This window comes from Pteropus vampyrus, unplaced genomic scaffold (assembly GCF_000151845.1).
Source record: "Pteropus vampyrus isolate Shadow unplaced genomic scaffold, Pvam_2.0 Scaffold353, whole genome shotgun sequence".
NCBI classification, from domain to species: domain Eukaryota; kingdom Metazoa; phylum Chordata; class Mammalia; order Chiroptera; family Pteropodidae; genus Pteropus; species Pteropus vampyrus.
This window is the reverse complement of record NW_011889134.1, coordinates 444,263-458,569: the sequence shown is the minus strand read 5'-3', so window position 1 is coordinate 458,569 and position 14,307 is coordinate 444,263. Positions and strand designations below refer to the sequence as shown.

The 14,307-nt window shown below is 36.3% G+C and overlaps 1 protein-coding gene across 5 annotated transcripts in view; it reads right to left on the bottom strand.

The window, feature by feature from the left end:
• EFHC1 (EF-hand domain containing 1) overlaps window positions 1–14,307 on the bottom strand; it is a 57,261-nt gene that overhangs the window by 21,791 nt on the left and 21,163 nt on the right. For all 5 annotated transcript variants that reach the window (XM_011379072.2, XM_023522653.1, XM_023522654.1 and 2 more), the window contains exons 6-7: window positions 11,035–11,255; window positions 2,989–3,129 (exon numbers count right to left, since the gene is read on the bottom strand). In XM_011379072.2, the coding sequence (XP_011377374.1) occupies window positions 2,989–3,129; window positions 11,035–11,255 (362 nt within the window). The remainder of the gene's footprint in view (window positions 1–2,988; window positions 3,130–11,034; window positions 11,256–14,307) is intronic.

Genomic DNA, 14,307 nt, shown 5'->3' with positions numbered 1-14,307 from the left:
TACAGATTTAATGCAATCCCCATCAAAATCTCATCGGCATTTTTTAAAGAAATGGAACAAAAAATCATCAGATTTGTATGGAAACACAAAAGGCCCTGAACTGTCAAAGCCATCCTGAGAAAAAAGAATGAGGCTGGAGGCACCACTCTGCCCGACTTCAAATTATACTACAAAGCGACAGTAATCAAAATGGCATGGTATTGGCAGCAAAACAGACACACGGACCACTGGAACAGAATCGAGAGTCCAGAAGTAAATCCATATTTATATGTGCAAATAATTTTTGACAAAAAAGCCAGAAACATACAGTGGAGAATGGAAAGCCTCTTCCATAAATGCTGCTGGGAAAACTGGAAAGCCATCTGCAAAAGAATGAAACTAGACTGTTGTCTATCACCACACACCAAAATTAACTCAAAATGGATTAAGGACCTGAATATAAGACCTGAAACAATAAAATGCATAAAAGAAAACATAGGAACTAAGCTCAAGGACCTTGGACTTAAAGAGGATTTTATGAATTTGACCTCAAAAGCAAGGGAAATAAAAGCAAAAATAAATGAATGAGACCACATAAAACTAAAAAGCTTCTGCTTAGCAAAACATACCGTCAACAAGGTAAAGAGACAACCATCCGAATGGGAAGATATATTTGCAAGCAACATCTCCGATAAGGGCCTAATATCTAAAATACACAAAGAATTCATACGACTCAATAACAACAAAAAAGCAAATGATCCAATCAAAAAATGGGCAGAGGACCTGAATGGACACTTCTCCCCAGAGGACATACAAATGGCCAACAAATATATGAAAAGATGCTCAACATCGCTAGCTGTTAGGGAAATGCAAATCAAAACCATAATGAGATACCATCTCTCACCTGTTAGAATTGCTATAATCAACAGGACAAGCAATAACAAATGTTGGAGAGGATCTGGAGAAATAGGAACCCTCATACACTGCACATGGTACTACAAATTGGTACAACCACTATGGAAAACAGTATGGAGGTTCCTCAAAAAACTAAGAATTGAGCTACCATATGATCCGCAATCCCACTACTGGGTATTTACCCCAAAGACTTGAAAACTCATATCTATAAAGATATTTGCACACTGATGTTCATACCAGCATTATTCACAGTGGCCAGGACATGGAAGCATCTATCTACGATAGATGATTTGCTAAAGAAGCTGTGGCACATATATACAATGGAATATTACTCAGCCATAAGAAGAGATGAAATACTGCCATTTGCGACAATATGGATGGAACTCAAGATAATCATGCTAAGTGAAATAAACCAGACAGAAAAAGTTGAAAATCACATGATATCATTTATATGTGGGATATAAACCTAAAAGCAACAGATGAACAAGACAAACAGATACTCAGGGACATGGACAAATGGACTAGTGATTACCAGGGGTAGGGGGTGGTAGAAGAGGGGGGAGATAGATGGAGTAAAGAGGGTCAAATATAGGGGGTAGGGGAAGGGTGAAGTGGGTAAAGGGGATCAAATATATGGTAGCTGAAGGAAATTGGACTTTGGTGGTGAACACACAATAGAATATACAGATGTCAAATTATAATGTACACCTGAAAATTATATGATTGTATTAACCAACTGTTACCCCAATAAACTTAATTAAAAAAAAAAAGGAATGCTGAGTTGAAAGTCAGAAGGTTGAGTTCTAGCTGTGCCTCCATCTAAGTAGCACTGAGTCCTGGGACAAGCCAATTAGCCTCTTTGATTCTTATGTTTTGAAACATAAAATAGGTTTAATATTATACTACCTAAACTCATGAATAGTGTGTGTACATAAATTCATTTTACCCATTCAACCAATAGTTGTTGAGCACCTACAAAGTCTAGAAAGACATGGTCTTTGCTCTCAAGGAGATTAGTTACTACATCATAATTCAACAAGCCTCTTGAATTTTAATGGTAACTCAAAGAACTTAGTAATACTGCAAAATATTCATCAATCAGAATTCTTATGGTATAAAGTGTTCTAGTTGGCCTAGAGTTTGCTAGAACTCCTTTTTTATTCAAAGCTTTGGTCAACATTTAAAAATAGATATTAGTCAACTGTGTTTTCATTTAAGTTTTATTTTCAAAATACATGTACTATATATAGGCAAACCTTGTTGTACTACACTTCACTTTATTGCACTTCACAAATGTTGTGTTTTTACAAATTGAAGGGAAGACCCTCCACTTGCTTTATTATGATACTTGCTTTATTGCAGTGGTCTGGCACTGAGCCTGTGATATCTCTGAGATCTGCCTGAAGTTTAAAAAATCACCTGACACACCCCTCTCCGCTCCCAATTCTCATTCCCATAAGTAACTTACTTAATTTCTGCTATTTATGTCAATATTTCTAAATAATCTTCCTATTTCTACATTTTTTCCATTTTTAAAGACATTATCCTTTGAACACCATTAGTAATTTGTCTCAGGTAATTCAGGCTGTGAGTGGAATATTCAGGATTTGAATTTATATCTGTTTCCAAACCTATGCTCTCAATCCCTAGCCATATGACCTCTTGAAGACAATACTCACTCAGTTGGTATAATTCCACTTATTATACTTAATAAATATAAAATATATTGAGCTAGATAGCACAGGTAAATTAGTAAGACATGGTCCCTATCTCCAAGTCAATCACTTTACACTGCAAAGGCACACAAATAATTAGAATATATTGTGCTTTCATAACTGCTTGAAAAAGGCAAAAAGGTCTGTCAAAATTTGAGGGATAGAGAGGAGAGATTAATGATCTAAGGAAGATTTTTGAGGGAGATAGGTCTTGAGCTAGTTCAGGGTTCAGGGGCACCAAGCTTAATCCAGTCCAACCTGCCTGAAGGCTGGGTACTAGATCTAACAGGTGTTAAGTAAACACATAATTATAGACAAAGCAGTCAACTGTGCATGGTACTGAGACAACAGAATCATAGTATATAAAAATTATCCTCACCAGTGCAGCCAAATAACGAAGCACCTTGTTATCATTCATTAGCATTTTCATAACATCTTTTTTCGGAGCTTTTGGAACAAGAGCAAAGCAATTCTGAGCAGAGTCTTCAACTAGTCCATAACCATTATAGGGAGGTAATTCCTAAAGAAATACAGGAAGCAAGAAATAAAGCAGATGTTTTTCGTGTTAAAAATTACTTTAAAAGTAACTGTTTCTTTAAAAATATCTACAAAACATTTATTCAAAAGCAATTTCTGTATATACAAATACAGTCACCGTATATTCTGTTCCTCTTTATAGATTTTATATCATGATCACTCTTCATAGAAGTGATTGATAATGCTACAAAGTAACCCTCAGGTCTAGATTGAAACTATTGCTGATGTCCACTGACCCTTTACTGCCAAAACGACTTGGCCCTATTCCCAGTCTCAATCCTGGCTCCTGTGGTCATCCCAGCATGGTGAAGCCCGTGTTTCTTTTTTTGTCTGTGATTTCTTTGTCCTAGGGTGTAGCCCTCAGTCTGACATATCTGGAAACTGTTTTCTCAGTTTACCCAAAATATGTATGTATGTGGTGTGTATTGGAGTTGGCAGGAAGTGGGGATGGGTCATGACTTGGTTCTTGCTACTTTTTTCCTATCTGCCTCCATATTTCTAACACTTTTATTTCTTGATTTTTGCCTCACAGAAGAGGAATGGCCACCATACTTTACTGAGAATTCAGACCCCCTCTCCACACAGGGCTCTCCTTTCCTAGTGAAGGAGCAAAATCAAACAAATTTCAGATGCAAAGGTTATTTGGTGAGTTAGTGTGAAAATATAGGATGAGCTTATATTTCTCATTCAGGTTTCATGAAGAGCTGAAAGCATCACTCTAGGGTGTTAAGATTTGTCTCAAAACATAAGTAGTTCGGAGGCTGTTTTTCTTTCTCTCAAAATGCTAAGCAGACTGCAGCAGAGTTCTTTTTCTAACTCTTTGCTATGCTTTCTCAGCAAACTCATGTTTTTCACTTGTAGATACTGTCCCAAATCTTTATATATATTGTATTCAGGCACTTAAACAAATTTGTGTCTATGATTCCCTGGTCCATCTGTAACAGGGTACTCCTTCAAAAACCCGTGACTCTGCCATGTTCATTCTAGGTATAGTTCTTGGAACACTGACTCTTCACCCATTTCCTGGGGCTGTAGTTAATGTTATCATCATGGTTGGAAGGCGACTAGTTGACACAGTGGATTGACCACGACCTAATTTGCTCCAAGTGCAAAACCATTACTCAATGGATATAGAAGTTGCCATGGATTAGGGGGACCTTGGTTTAGATACTAAATACTAGTAAGCTTTGCATTAGTCTGGAGGCTAGGCAAAAATGCACGGTGGTGGAATCTAAACTTGTTTTGCATCTGCATCAACACAAAAATGACAGCAGCCTGGTTGGGAGATGAGGGTGGAGGCTGAGGAATTATGAAATAGGGAGGTAGATGTAAGCTTCAGAGTGCCTTCCTCTCAAATTCTTTTTGTGTTTCAACAGGCTTCTACCTGCTTTTCCTGAATGGCACCTTATTAGCCCTGCTTGGAATGAAGACCTTCCCTAAACATCAGCCCTGATGCCTGGGGTCCTGGCACCAAGGCTCTTGTGCTCCAAACTACTGCCAAGGTCCTATTCCAAACTAGCTGAGCCACTCCTCTGCTTATAAACATCATCATTCCTACTAGATACTCCTGATCATATGACCCAGCCACCAAAGCTCTGCTCAGGCTTTCTTAACAAAATGAGTACACATAGAGCCCAAGAGTCCCACAGTCCCTCACATACTGCTGTTAGGGGTCAGCTCTATAGCAAATTAGCAGTCCTGGTCCTGGTTTCTTCTTTCCTGCCAGCATGTCTCCACAGAGAGTCAGCCAGAGATGGTACACATTTGGCCATTGGATCCATGTTTCCTTATTCCTGACCTAGCAGATTAGCTTGACCTATGAGTGTCATGATTCTCAAACTGAGTATATCTACTTCATATCTACTTCTGTCCCTGACCATCGGTTTGGCTCCAGCTTTATCCCTCTAGACCCTGCTGCAGCTTCCCATCCCTGCTTTCCAACCACATTGTTCAGGGTTTAAATGAGTGAAATATAATGACTGAGGAGAGTTAAAAGGTATTTGCTGTTTGGTACGTGGAGATCTTCTACTCATTTCCAGCAAAGACTTTTATGGATAAGCAAAGAGAATTTAGTTGTAATAGAATTACTTATTATAGAGAACTTACTGAAAATAAATTGACCAACACTACAATTAATGTGCCATACCTATGGAGGGAAGTTAATTTTATTATGCAGAGTGGCTGAGATAGGGCAAAACAAACACAAAAATCTACAGTGGTTCTTCAGTTCTCTCTTTGCTCTCTATCCAAACCTTTCCTTCCGTTTCTTTCTTTGGAAGACAGGTTAGGAGAAAAAAAAAGATTATCGTAATTAGAATGGGGAGAAGTATTCTAGGAGCTAAAAGCTTTTATCAGCTCAAAAGATGGATCAAAGCCCATTCATTAAGAAAAGTGCATCACTCTGTTACAGTCTGTCCCATGCTACCTCCTGATTAGGTAAATCTCCTTCTTATAAGAATGTTTGACATTTAATAGAATCACCCTTGCACCCTGCAATGTGACCTTGGGCAAGTCTGTTGGACTGCTATCTCATCCATAAACTAAAGTGGTGGATTAGTTCGCTTAATCAAAATCTATATCTGTTCCCATGGTATTTTTTTCCTGTATACTCCATTGGATGCTGACAAAAAATGTGGGGGTAGGGGAAAGGTTTTATTATAATTCTTAATCAGTGATCATATTCATTGGTAAGGAGTTATATCGGGAAAAAAAACTGATAGTAAGAGGTATAGTCATGCATCGCTTAATGACAGGCATACATTCTGAGAAATACCTTGTCAGGTGATTTTATGATTGTGAGAACATCACAGAATGCTCTCACACAAATCTAGATGGTACAGCCTACTACATACCTAGGCAATGTGCTATATGGTATAGCACATTGCTCCTAGATACAAACCTGTATACTATGTTACTGTACTAAATACGGTGGCACTTATAACACAATGGTATTTATGTATTTAAACATAGAAAAGGTACCATAAAAAATATGGTGTAAAACAGGGGTCCCCAACCCCTGGCTGCAGACTAGTACTGGTCTGTGACCTGTTAGGAACAGGGCTGCACAGAAGGAGGTAAGGGGTGGGCCAGCGAGAGAAGCTTCATCTGTATTTGCAACAGCTCCCCAGTGCTAACATCACCACCTCAGCTCCACCTCAGATCATCAGGCATTAGGTTTTCATAGGAGCACCAGTCCCTGGTGCCAAAAAGCTTGGGGACTGCTGGAAAAGATAAAAAACAGTAAACCTGTACACAGCATTTACTAAGAGTGGAGTTTACAGGACTGGAAGTTACTCTGAGTGAATCAGTGAGTAAGTGGTGAGTGAAAGTAAAGGTATAGGACATTTTTGTATACTACTATAGACTTTATAAACACTGTACCCTTAGGCTACACTAAATGTATAAGAAAATATTGTTCTTTCTTCAATAATAAATTAACCTCAACTTACTGTAACTTTTTTACTTAATAAACTTTTGAATTTAAAAAACTTTTTCAACTCTTTTGTCATAACATTTAGCTTAAACACACATTGTACAGCTGTACAAAAATATTTTCTTTTTATCCTTATTTTATAAGCTTTTTCTATTAAAATTTTTTTTTAACTTTTAAAATTTTTTGTTAAAAACTAAGACACAAAAACATACTTTAGCTTAGGCCTGTTCAGGGTCAGAATCATCAATATCACTGTCTTCTACCTTCACAGTTTGTCCCACTAAAAGGTCTTCAGGGACAGTAACATACACAGAGCTGTCATCTCTTATGATAACAATGCCCTCTTCTGGAATATCTCCTGAAGAACCTGCTCTTCTTAAGGAGGTGTCGATCTTTTCAGAAGTATGTCTATGGTGGTTTGCTTGGTTTGTTTCTTTTTTTCATAAAAAATATGCTTATAAGCAGATAAAGCACCATGAACATTCATCTGTATTAATGAAAACCTTTCAATGTTGAGGTCCCTGTTTTCAAACTTTTTAAGTAACCTGTGGTCTGCAAAAGCTTCTGCTAAACCTTTCACTGAATTCTCTTGAGAGTTCTTCTTTTTCTTCTTCTGCAGGTTCCTTTTCTCTTGCATCTCCTTTAGCTATGCATTCCAGTTCCAGTTCCAACAACTCCTCATTAGTCAGTTTCTCAGGAACCACTTCCAGGTGCTCCTCAATGCCATCCTCATCCACATCCAGGTTAAAATTGTTTGCCATCTCAACCACAGCCTTGTTGATTTTTACAACCTCCTTATCCTTGGTAAATCCTTTGAGATCATGGATGAATCTCGAGTGTCTTCTTACAGATGCCATTCATACAGCCCATGGTGACATCAACCCAAACTCAAGCAAGGTTCTTGATAAAATCATAGATGTTGTAATCCTTTCAGAATTGCATCAATGCCTTTTCAATGTCTTCCTCAGTTGCAGCAATGGCTTGGTCAATGGGCCTTTTCAGGCAGTAAGCCTTAAAAGCTGCTATCACTCCTGATCCACTGGTTGCATCAAAGAGGTGTTATCTGGAGGGAGAAATATCACTCTGATATTGGGATGAAGATTACCAATAAAAGAGGAGGTCCAGGAGCACTATAAACAATAAGGAATATCTTGACGTGCATGTTATTCTCCAAACAGTACTTTTCCATTTTGCTGAACAGCAATCCTGGAGGGCATCTTGGAAGACGAGCTAGGTCATCCATGACTTCTTATTGCTCCTGTAGTACACTGGCAGTGTGTGCATATTAATATGCTTGAAGGCCTTGGGGTTCTCACTGTGCCAGATCACAAAGAGTTTTCGTGTAGCCTGCAACACTGCCCCTAAGCAAAACTATGTTATCCTGACCTTAAAAGCCTTGAAATCTGGCATGGACTTGGCCTCCTTATAGATGAAAGTCCCTTCAGGCATCCGTTTCTCGACTATGAAGTTTTCACCCATATTGAATATTGGCTCTGGCAAGTAATTTTTCTCCAAAATCATCTTATCTAGAGTATCCTAAAATTCTTCAATTGCCTTCACATCAGCTCTTGCAGACTCACCACTCACTTTCACATTATATAATGAATAACAATTCTTGAATCATTTAAATCACCCAGAGCTGGCAGTAAATTCACATCATAGTCAGGATCTTCTTTTTCTTTCAATGTCCTGAACAAACTTTTTGCTTTGACTGTGATCTTCATGGTGCTGAGAGGAATACACTTGTGTCTGGCCTTCTATCCAGATCATTAGCAGTTTCTCCACGTCTGATATAGGCCCTTCTCAAATTTTTGTTAGTCTTGTTGCCTTTGTTCTTGTTCTTCAAGAGTATAGCTACGGTGAAATGAGCCATGCCTGACTACTGAGCAGTAACTATCACTAATTTTCCACCTTTGTAGTCCTTAATCATTTTAAATTTCACTTCCAGGTCAATCACTTGACATGGCCTCTTACTGGCAATATTAGCAGTGGATTTTGTATTTTTAGGGGCCATGATGAACAGAATAACATGAGATTAAATCAAGCACGAGAAAATGATGCAGTCAAGAGGTAGGGTAAACACAAAATGTATGATGCTGCTGCAAGCATAACACTGTTTTACAATAAACTTTTTAAAAATAGGTTGAACTCTAAAATAACAACAAAAAGTATAATATAGGGAATATGTAAACCAGTAACATAGTTGTTTACTATCATTATCAAGTATTAGGTACTGTACATAATTGTATGTCCTATACTTTTATACAACTGGCAGTGCAGTTTGTTTATACCAGCATCACCACAAACATGTGAGCAATATGTTGTACAATGTCATTATGACAGCTATGATGTCACCAGGTGATAGGACTTTTTCAGCTCTATTGTAATCTGTGGGATCACCATTGTATATACAGTCCATCGTCAACCAAAGGGTCATCCTGCAGCATGTGGCTGTATTATTATCACCCATGCTGGCTTCCAGAAGTGTTATGGCCCCCGGGAACTCATAGCATACCAAACTCCCATTTCTTCTTTAGAATTGTTTTTATGAAATATCAGTTTTAAAAAAGGCTTGCCTAAGATATCACTTGCCTTTTTGGGGAACAAATACATACTTCATAGGCAATCTTCTTCAGCCTAGTTCAAGAGACATATTACATATATATACTTCCTATTTGCTAGGTACTGTGTTAGGTGCTAGAAGCACAAAGATGTAAGACATAGTCCCTGTCTTCAAGGAATTTACAGTCTAGTAGAAAAGATTCATAAACAGATACTTTACATAATAGATAAGTGCTAGAAGAGGGAGGCATAGAGTACCCTAGGAACACAGAAGAGGTAGCTAGCCCTGCTTGGAGCTTCAGAAGAGCCTTCTTAGCCTACACTGAGTTTTGAAGAGTAAGAAAGCCGTGTGAAGAAATGATGGAAGAGCATCAGCAAAAGTCCAGGTGAGTAAAGCAGGGTGCTGCACCTGCAGAATCACACAAAATTCAGTATAATGGAGGCTAAGTATAAGTAGCACAGGTAGCAAAAGGGAGAAGGCAGGGAGCTGGGCTGGATCAACTCAATCGTTCTATCCTCCTATTCTAGGCTCCCTTTTGAAAAAAAAGAGCCCAGTGACATTGTTTTACACATCCGGTAGCAACATAGATGAGCCACAGGTATGAACACCCTACTTTAAACATGGGCAACAGAAGAGAGGTTGTATGAGTTGCTCCTGACCCAGTCTATGGTACTGCACTGCCTTAATACTTCAGATACTTCTTGAATTTGTTGTATTATGTATAATTTTTAAAACATGCAATTCTCAGTTGAAACTCTAAATATGTGGCTGAGCCACTCTGAAGGCTCAAGTTTATCAGTTTACTATTTTGGTGCATTAAAAGCACCATGAACTTACTGTCAGACCAGAGTGAACTTTTGTGGTGCTCAGAACTGAATTTTGTGGTTCAATGTGATTCTAAGGAATGCTGTATTGCAATGAAAGAAAGCCATCTTCCAACATCTTCAATTAATCAGTTTTTGCTTTGCTGTCAACCAGTGTTTAAGTAAAAAGAGTTGATAAATAGGCAAGAAACAATGAAATGCCCTAGGTGTCTGAAAGGTTAAAAGATGTACTTTTTAAAATCAAAATGAAAAAAAATTATAAAAGTAATACAAGACGGTATAAAAAGAGAATTTAAAACCACACAGAGTATAAAAACAAAGGTCCCTTGTCATTTTCTACTTTCCTTCCACCTCCCCATTCCCACATGTTAAACTAACCACTGCTAATAGTACGGGTAGATATCCCTCCAGGTCTTTTCTCACTATATATAAACAGATATTGTACATAGTAATTTACAAAAATAGCATCATATCATGTATACACATTCACTTTAAAATGTTATGGACACTTTTCCATGTTAATATGCATAGCCTTACTTTCTCTTTTTTTTTAAACCAGTCTTATAGTCTTTTAATTATACAGATATTCTAAAATTTATTCTATCTCCTTATACTTTATATAAATAATGGTATAATACACATCCTTACATATATCTTTTTATAATCCCCAAACCAGATTTTCTGGGGCAAGAAATATATTTTATTCTGAAAAAATTATAATGATGACAAACTGCCCGTCAGAAAGGTTTTTCTTATTGGCTCTCTCATTAACAATATATGAAAAAGTCTATATCTTCACACCAGGGCAAACATCAAATATTATGAGTCTTTTTAAATCAAATAGATCTAAAACCTCATTATTTTCATTTTTATTTCTCTATCAATTAAGTTAAGGGTCTTTTCACATGTTCATTAGCCATTTGTATTTCTCCTTTTGTGAACTGCATTATTTCATTTGCTCTGTCCATTTTCTAACTGGGTATTCACATGAGTTTTCTTTTCTTTTTTTTTTTTTAACTTTATATTAAATCAATTCCCTCACTACACTCAGAACTAGTATTCCATCACCTGTTTTATAGGAGGTGGTTCCTTCTTGCTCACATCAACACGTGGTAAATCGGAGATTCCAAACTTTTCTTTGTAATACTGTCGAGTAAATGGATCACAATCATAAATGAAGAAAGTTCTCCCAAGGATGGTGAGTGGTTTCCCAACGATGAAGTCTTTGGCGGTGTACCATTCTAACACCTCTTGATCAGAAATTTCCAGCACACACTGAGGGAAGTCCTCTAACATGAGATAGTAGGGAGAGAGGAAGGAAAAATGAATGAGGATGGGAAGAAAGACTGACACAACAGCCAGGCACTCTTGAGAACTTGAGGGAGTGCAGTCTTTAGCTCTCACCAAGGGTCAGGGCCTCCTCTACATTCCCAGAAGAACATAGGGCTGTGTATTTCCATCTGTTGATAGGACACATAAATATTATCCCAGATGGTTTTTGTAAAGTCTCTCTCCCATATTCAACTCAAACTATCACTACAGGTCACTAATCTTAGCAGAATTAATGCTCAGAAAAAATCATCACTGGAAGAAATAAATGTCCTTCCATAAGGATAGGGTATTAGATCTAAGATGACTCCAAGTTATTTAGTTCAACTGCCCACCCATTTATTCATTCATACAGCAAATTATTAGTGATCACACATATCGTGTACTAGGTGCACTGCTAACTACTGAGAGTAATACAATTAGTGATATGGATAAAATTCTTGCCCTGATAGAGAAAATATTCTGTTTGGGGTAACAGATAACAGCAATTACACAAATAATGGTTTCATTTCAATTGTGATCACTGAGATTAGGACAGTCTGACCTAGCCCTGTGGCAGAAACAGTCAGTGAGATGATTACAGTAATTCAAATATGTGGGGGAATGAACAAATTTTGAAATGTAGAATCAACCTTGCATTTTCAGAATAAATCCAATTTTGTCACGCCGTTTAATGAAATTAAGAGTCGACTTAGTTTAAGATTGATTCCCTGCAGCCTGGCCTCCATGGAAACCATAAGATAGTCAATTCTGGTAACGTGCCACATCGTATAGCTTTAACCGTAAATATTGGCCCCAGAACTCTGATTTCAGGGAACATGAGAGATAGGCTGATATTCATTCTCCTAATAATTGCTAAGATGTAAAAATAGGGAAAGAGGCTAAGGTTCTGCTATAATAGACAGAAAGGCTTGAACTCAGGCCCTTGATCATACAAAAGGAAAGGCTGGTATTTTCCTAGTCATGCATCTTAAAAGCCCCTTCTTCTCCCATTGTCTAGTGCTTGCTAGATCCCTTTCAGTTACCCCAGGAAGTGATGGACATTGGGGGATACAGCTCATGATTCCATGAATTTCCTTCAGTAAATAATGTTTCAGGAGATCTGGGTGGGTGGGGTTGGGGGTGGGGTGTGTGTGTGTGTGTGTGTGTGTGTGTGTGTGTGTGTGTGTGTGTGTGTGTATTTTGTCCAGGCATTCATCTTGGTTTGCTCAGCAATTATCTTTTTTTATATACTGCTGTATTCACTTACTGATATTTTGTTTAGGTTTTTTCTCATGGTGTCTTCGGTTTAGTGGTCTTTTTTAATAAATTAATTCTTTTTCTTTTCTACGAAAGAATCTGCATTAAGCTTAGAATTATATTTTAAATATTTCTTTAAATATTTGGCAAAACTAAAAAATTATCTGGACTCGGTATTTTCTTTACGTAAAAACTTTTGACTAATTTTATTTGTTTAATGTTAGACATTTGATTTTTATTTCTTCTTGAACAAGTTAAATTTTTCTAAAAATTTGCTCATTTCACCTAAGTTTTCAGATGTATTGGCATAAGGTTGTTGGTATTATTCTATTACTTTTTGTTTAATGCCTAATGCATTTTAAGTATGCCTCCTCTTTTTATTTTTAACATGTATATGTGCCTTCTTTCATTAATAAATCTTGTAAATGATTTGTCATTTTATTAATCCTTTTAAAGAAATAACTTTTGACTTGACAAATTTGTTACTTTTTTTTCAATTATATTATTTTCAGGCTCTTATTGTATTATTTCCTCCCTTTTAATTTCTTTAGATTTATTCTGTCATTCTTTTTCTAACTTCTTAAGAAAAATGCCTAGTTTATTTTTTGTCTTTCTTCTTTCTTAAATAAGCATTTAAGGCTATAAATCTTCCTTCAAGTACCACTTTAGATCTATCTAAAAGTTCTGAGGGAATTTTTGTTATCATTCAGTTCTAAGTATTTTCTGATAGTATTTTTTTATTCATAAATTATTGAGAAATGTAATTTTCAGTTTCCAAATACATGAGTTTTTTGGTTATATTTCCAAAACTGATTTCTAACTTGTTTTAAAATCAGAAAATATGGTATAAAAAAGCCCAGTTTTTAAAATTTGTTGACTAATCAGTTTTTTTAAGTGTTTTGTTTGTTCTTGAAAAAATGGGAATTCTCCAAGTGTTGATGCATATAAATATTCATTAAATCAATGATGATAATTATATTGTTCATATCATATACGTGCTTATTGATTTGTCTTTCTGATCTAACAGTTATTTTAAAATGTTTTAATGATGCCCATTATTTTGATGGATTTGTCCATTCTCTTTACATAATAGTGCTACAAATTTTTGCTTTATGTGTTTCAAAGCCATGTTATTAACTGCATACAAGTTTAGAATTACTACATTTTCCTAGTAAATACAATTCTTGTGAATATGTAATGATCCTCTTTTTCCCTAGGAATGTTTTTTTTTTTGTCCTAATGTCTATTTGTATTATAATAATATAGCCTTATCAGTTTCTTTTGCTATTTGTTTATGCATCTTTTTTAACCTTTTTATGTCCCTATATCTTAAGTCTGTTCTTAAAAAATAACATTTCCAAAATTTGTTGTTTTTAAAAAACAAACAAACACATAGACACAGAGAATATAGTATGGTGGTTACCAGAGGGAAAGGGGGAATTGGAGGAAGATGAAGAGTGTAAAGGGCGTCAAATATATGGTGATAGAAGGAGACTAGACTTTGAGTGGTGAACACACAATATATTATACAGATGATGTATTAGAGAATTGTATACCTGAAAATAATGTAATATTATTAACGAAAGTTACCCCAATACATTTATCTTAAAAAATACAGTTTTTAATCCTATCATCCCTCCCCTCCTTTGCTATTACTGTAATATATTTTAATTCTACTTTGATATTTTTTTAACCCCCATAAATTCAACATTGTTAATTTAGTTTGTATAGTCAATGTTCATTTAGATTTATCCACACTTTGCCAATTTCTTT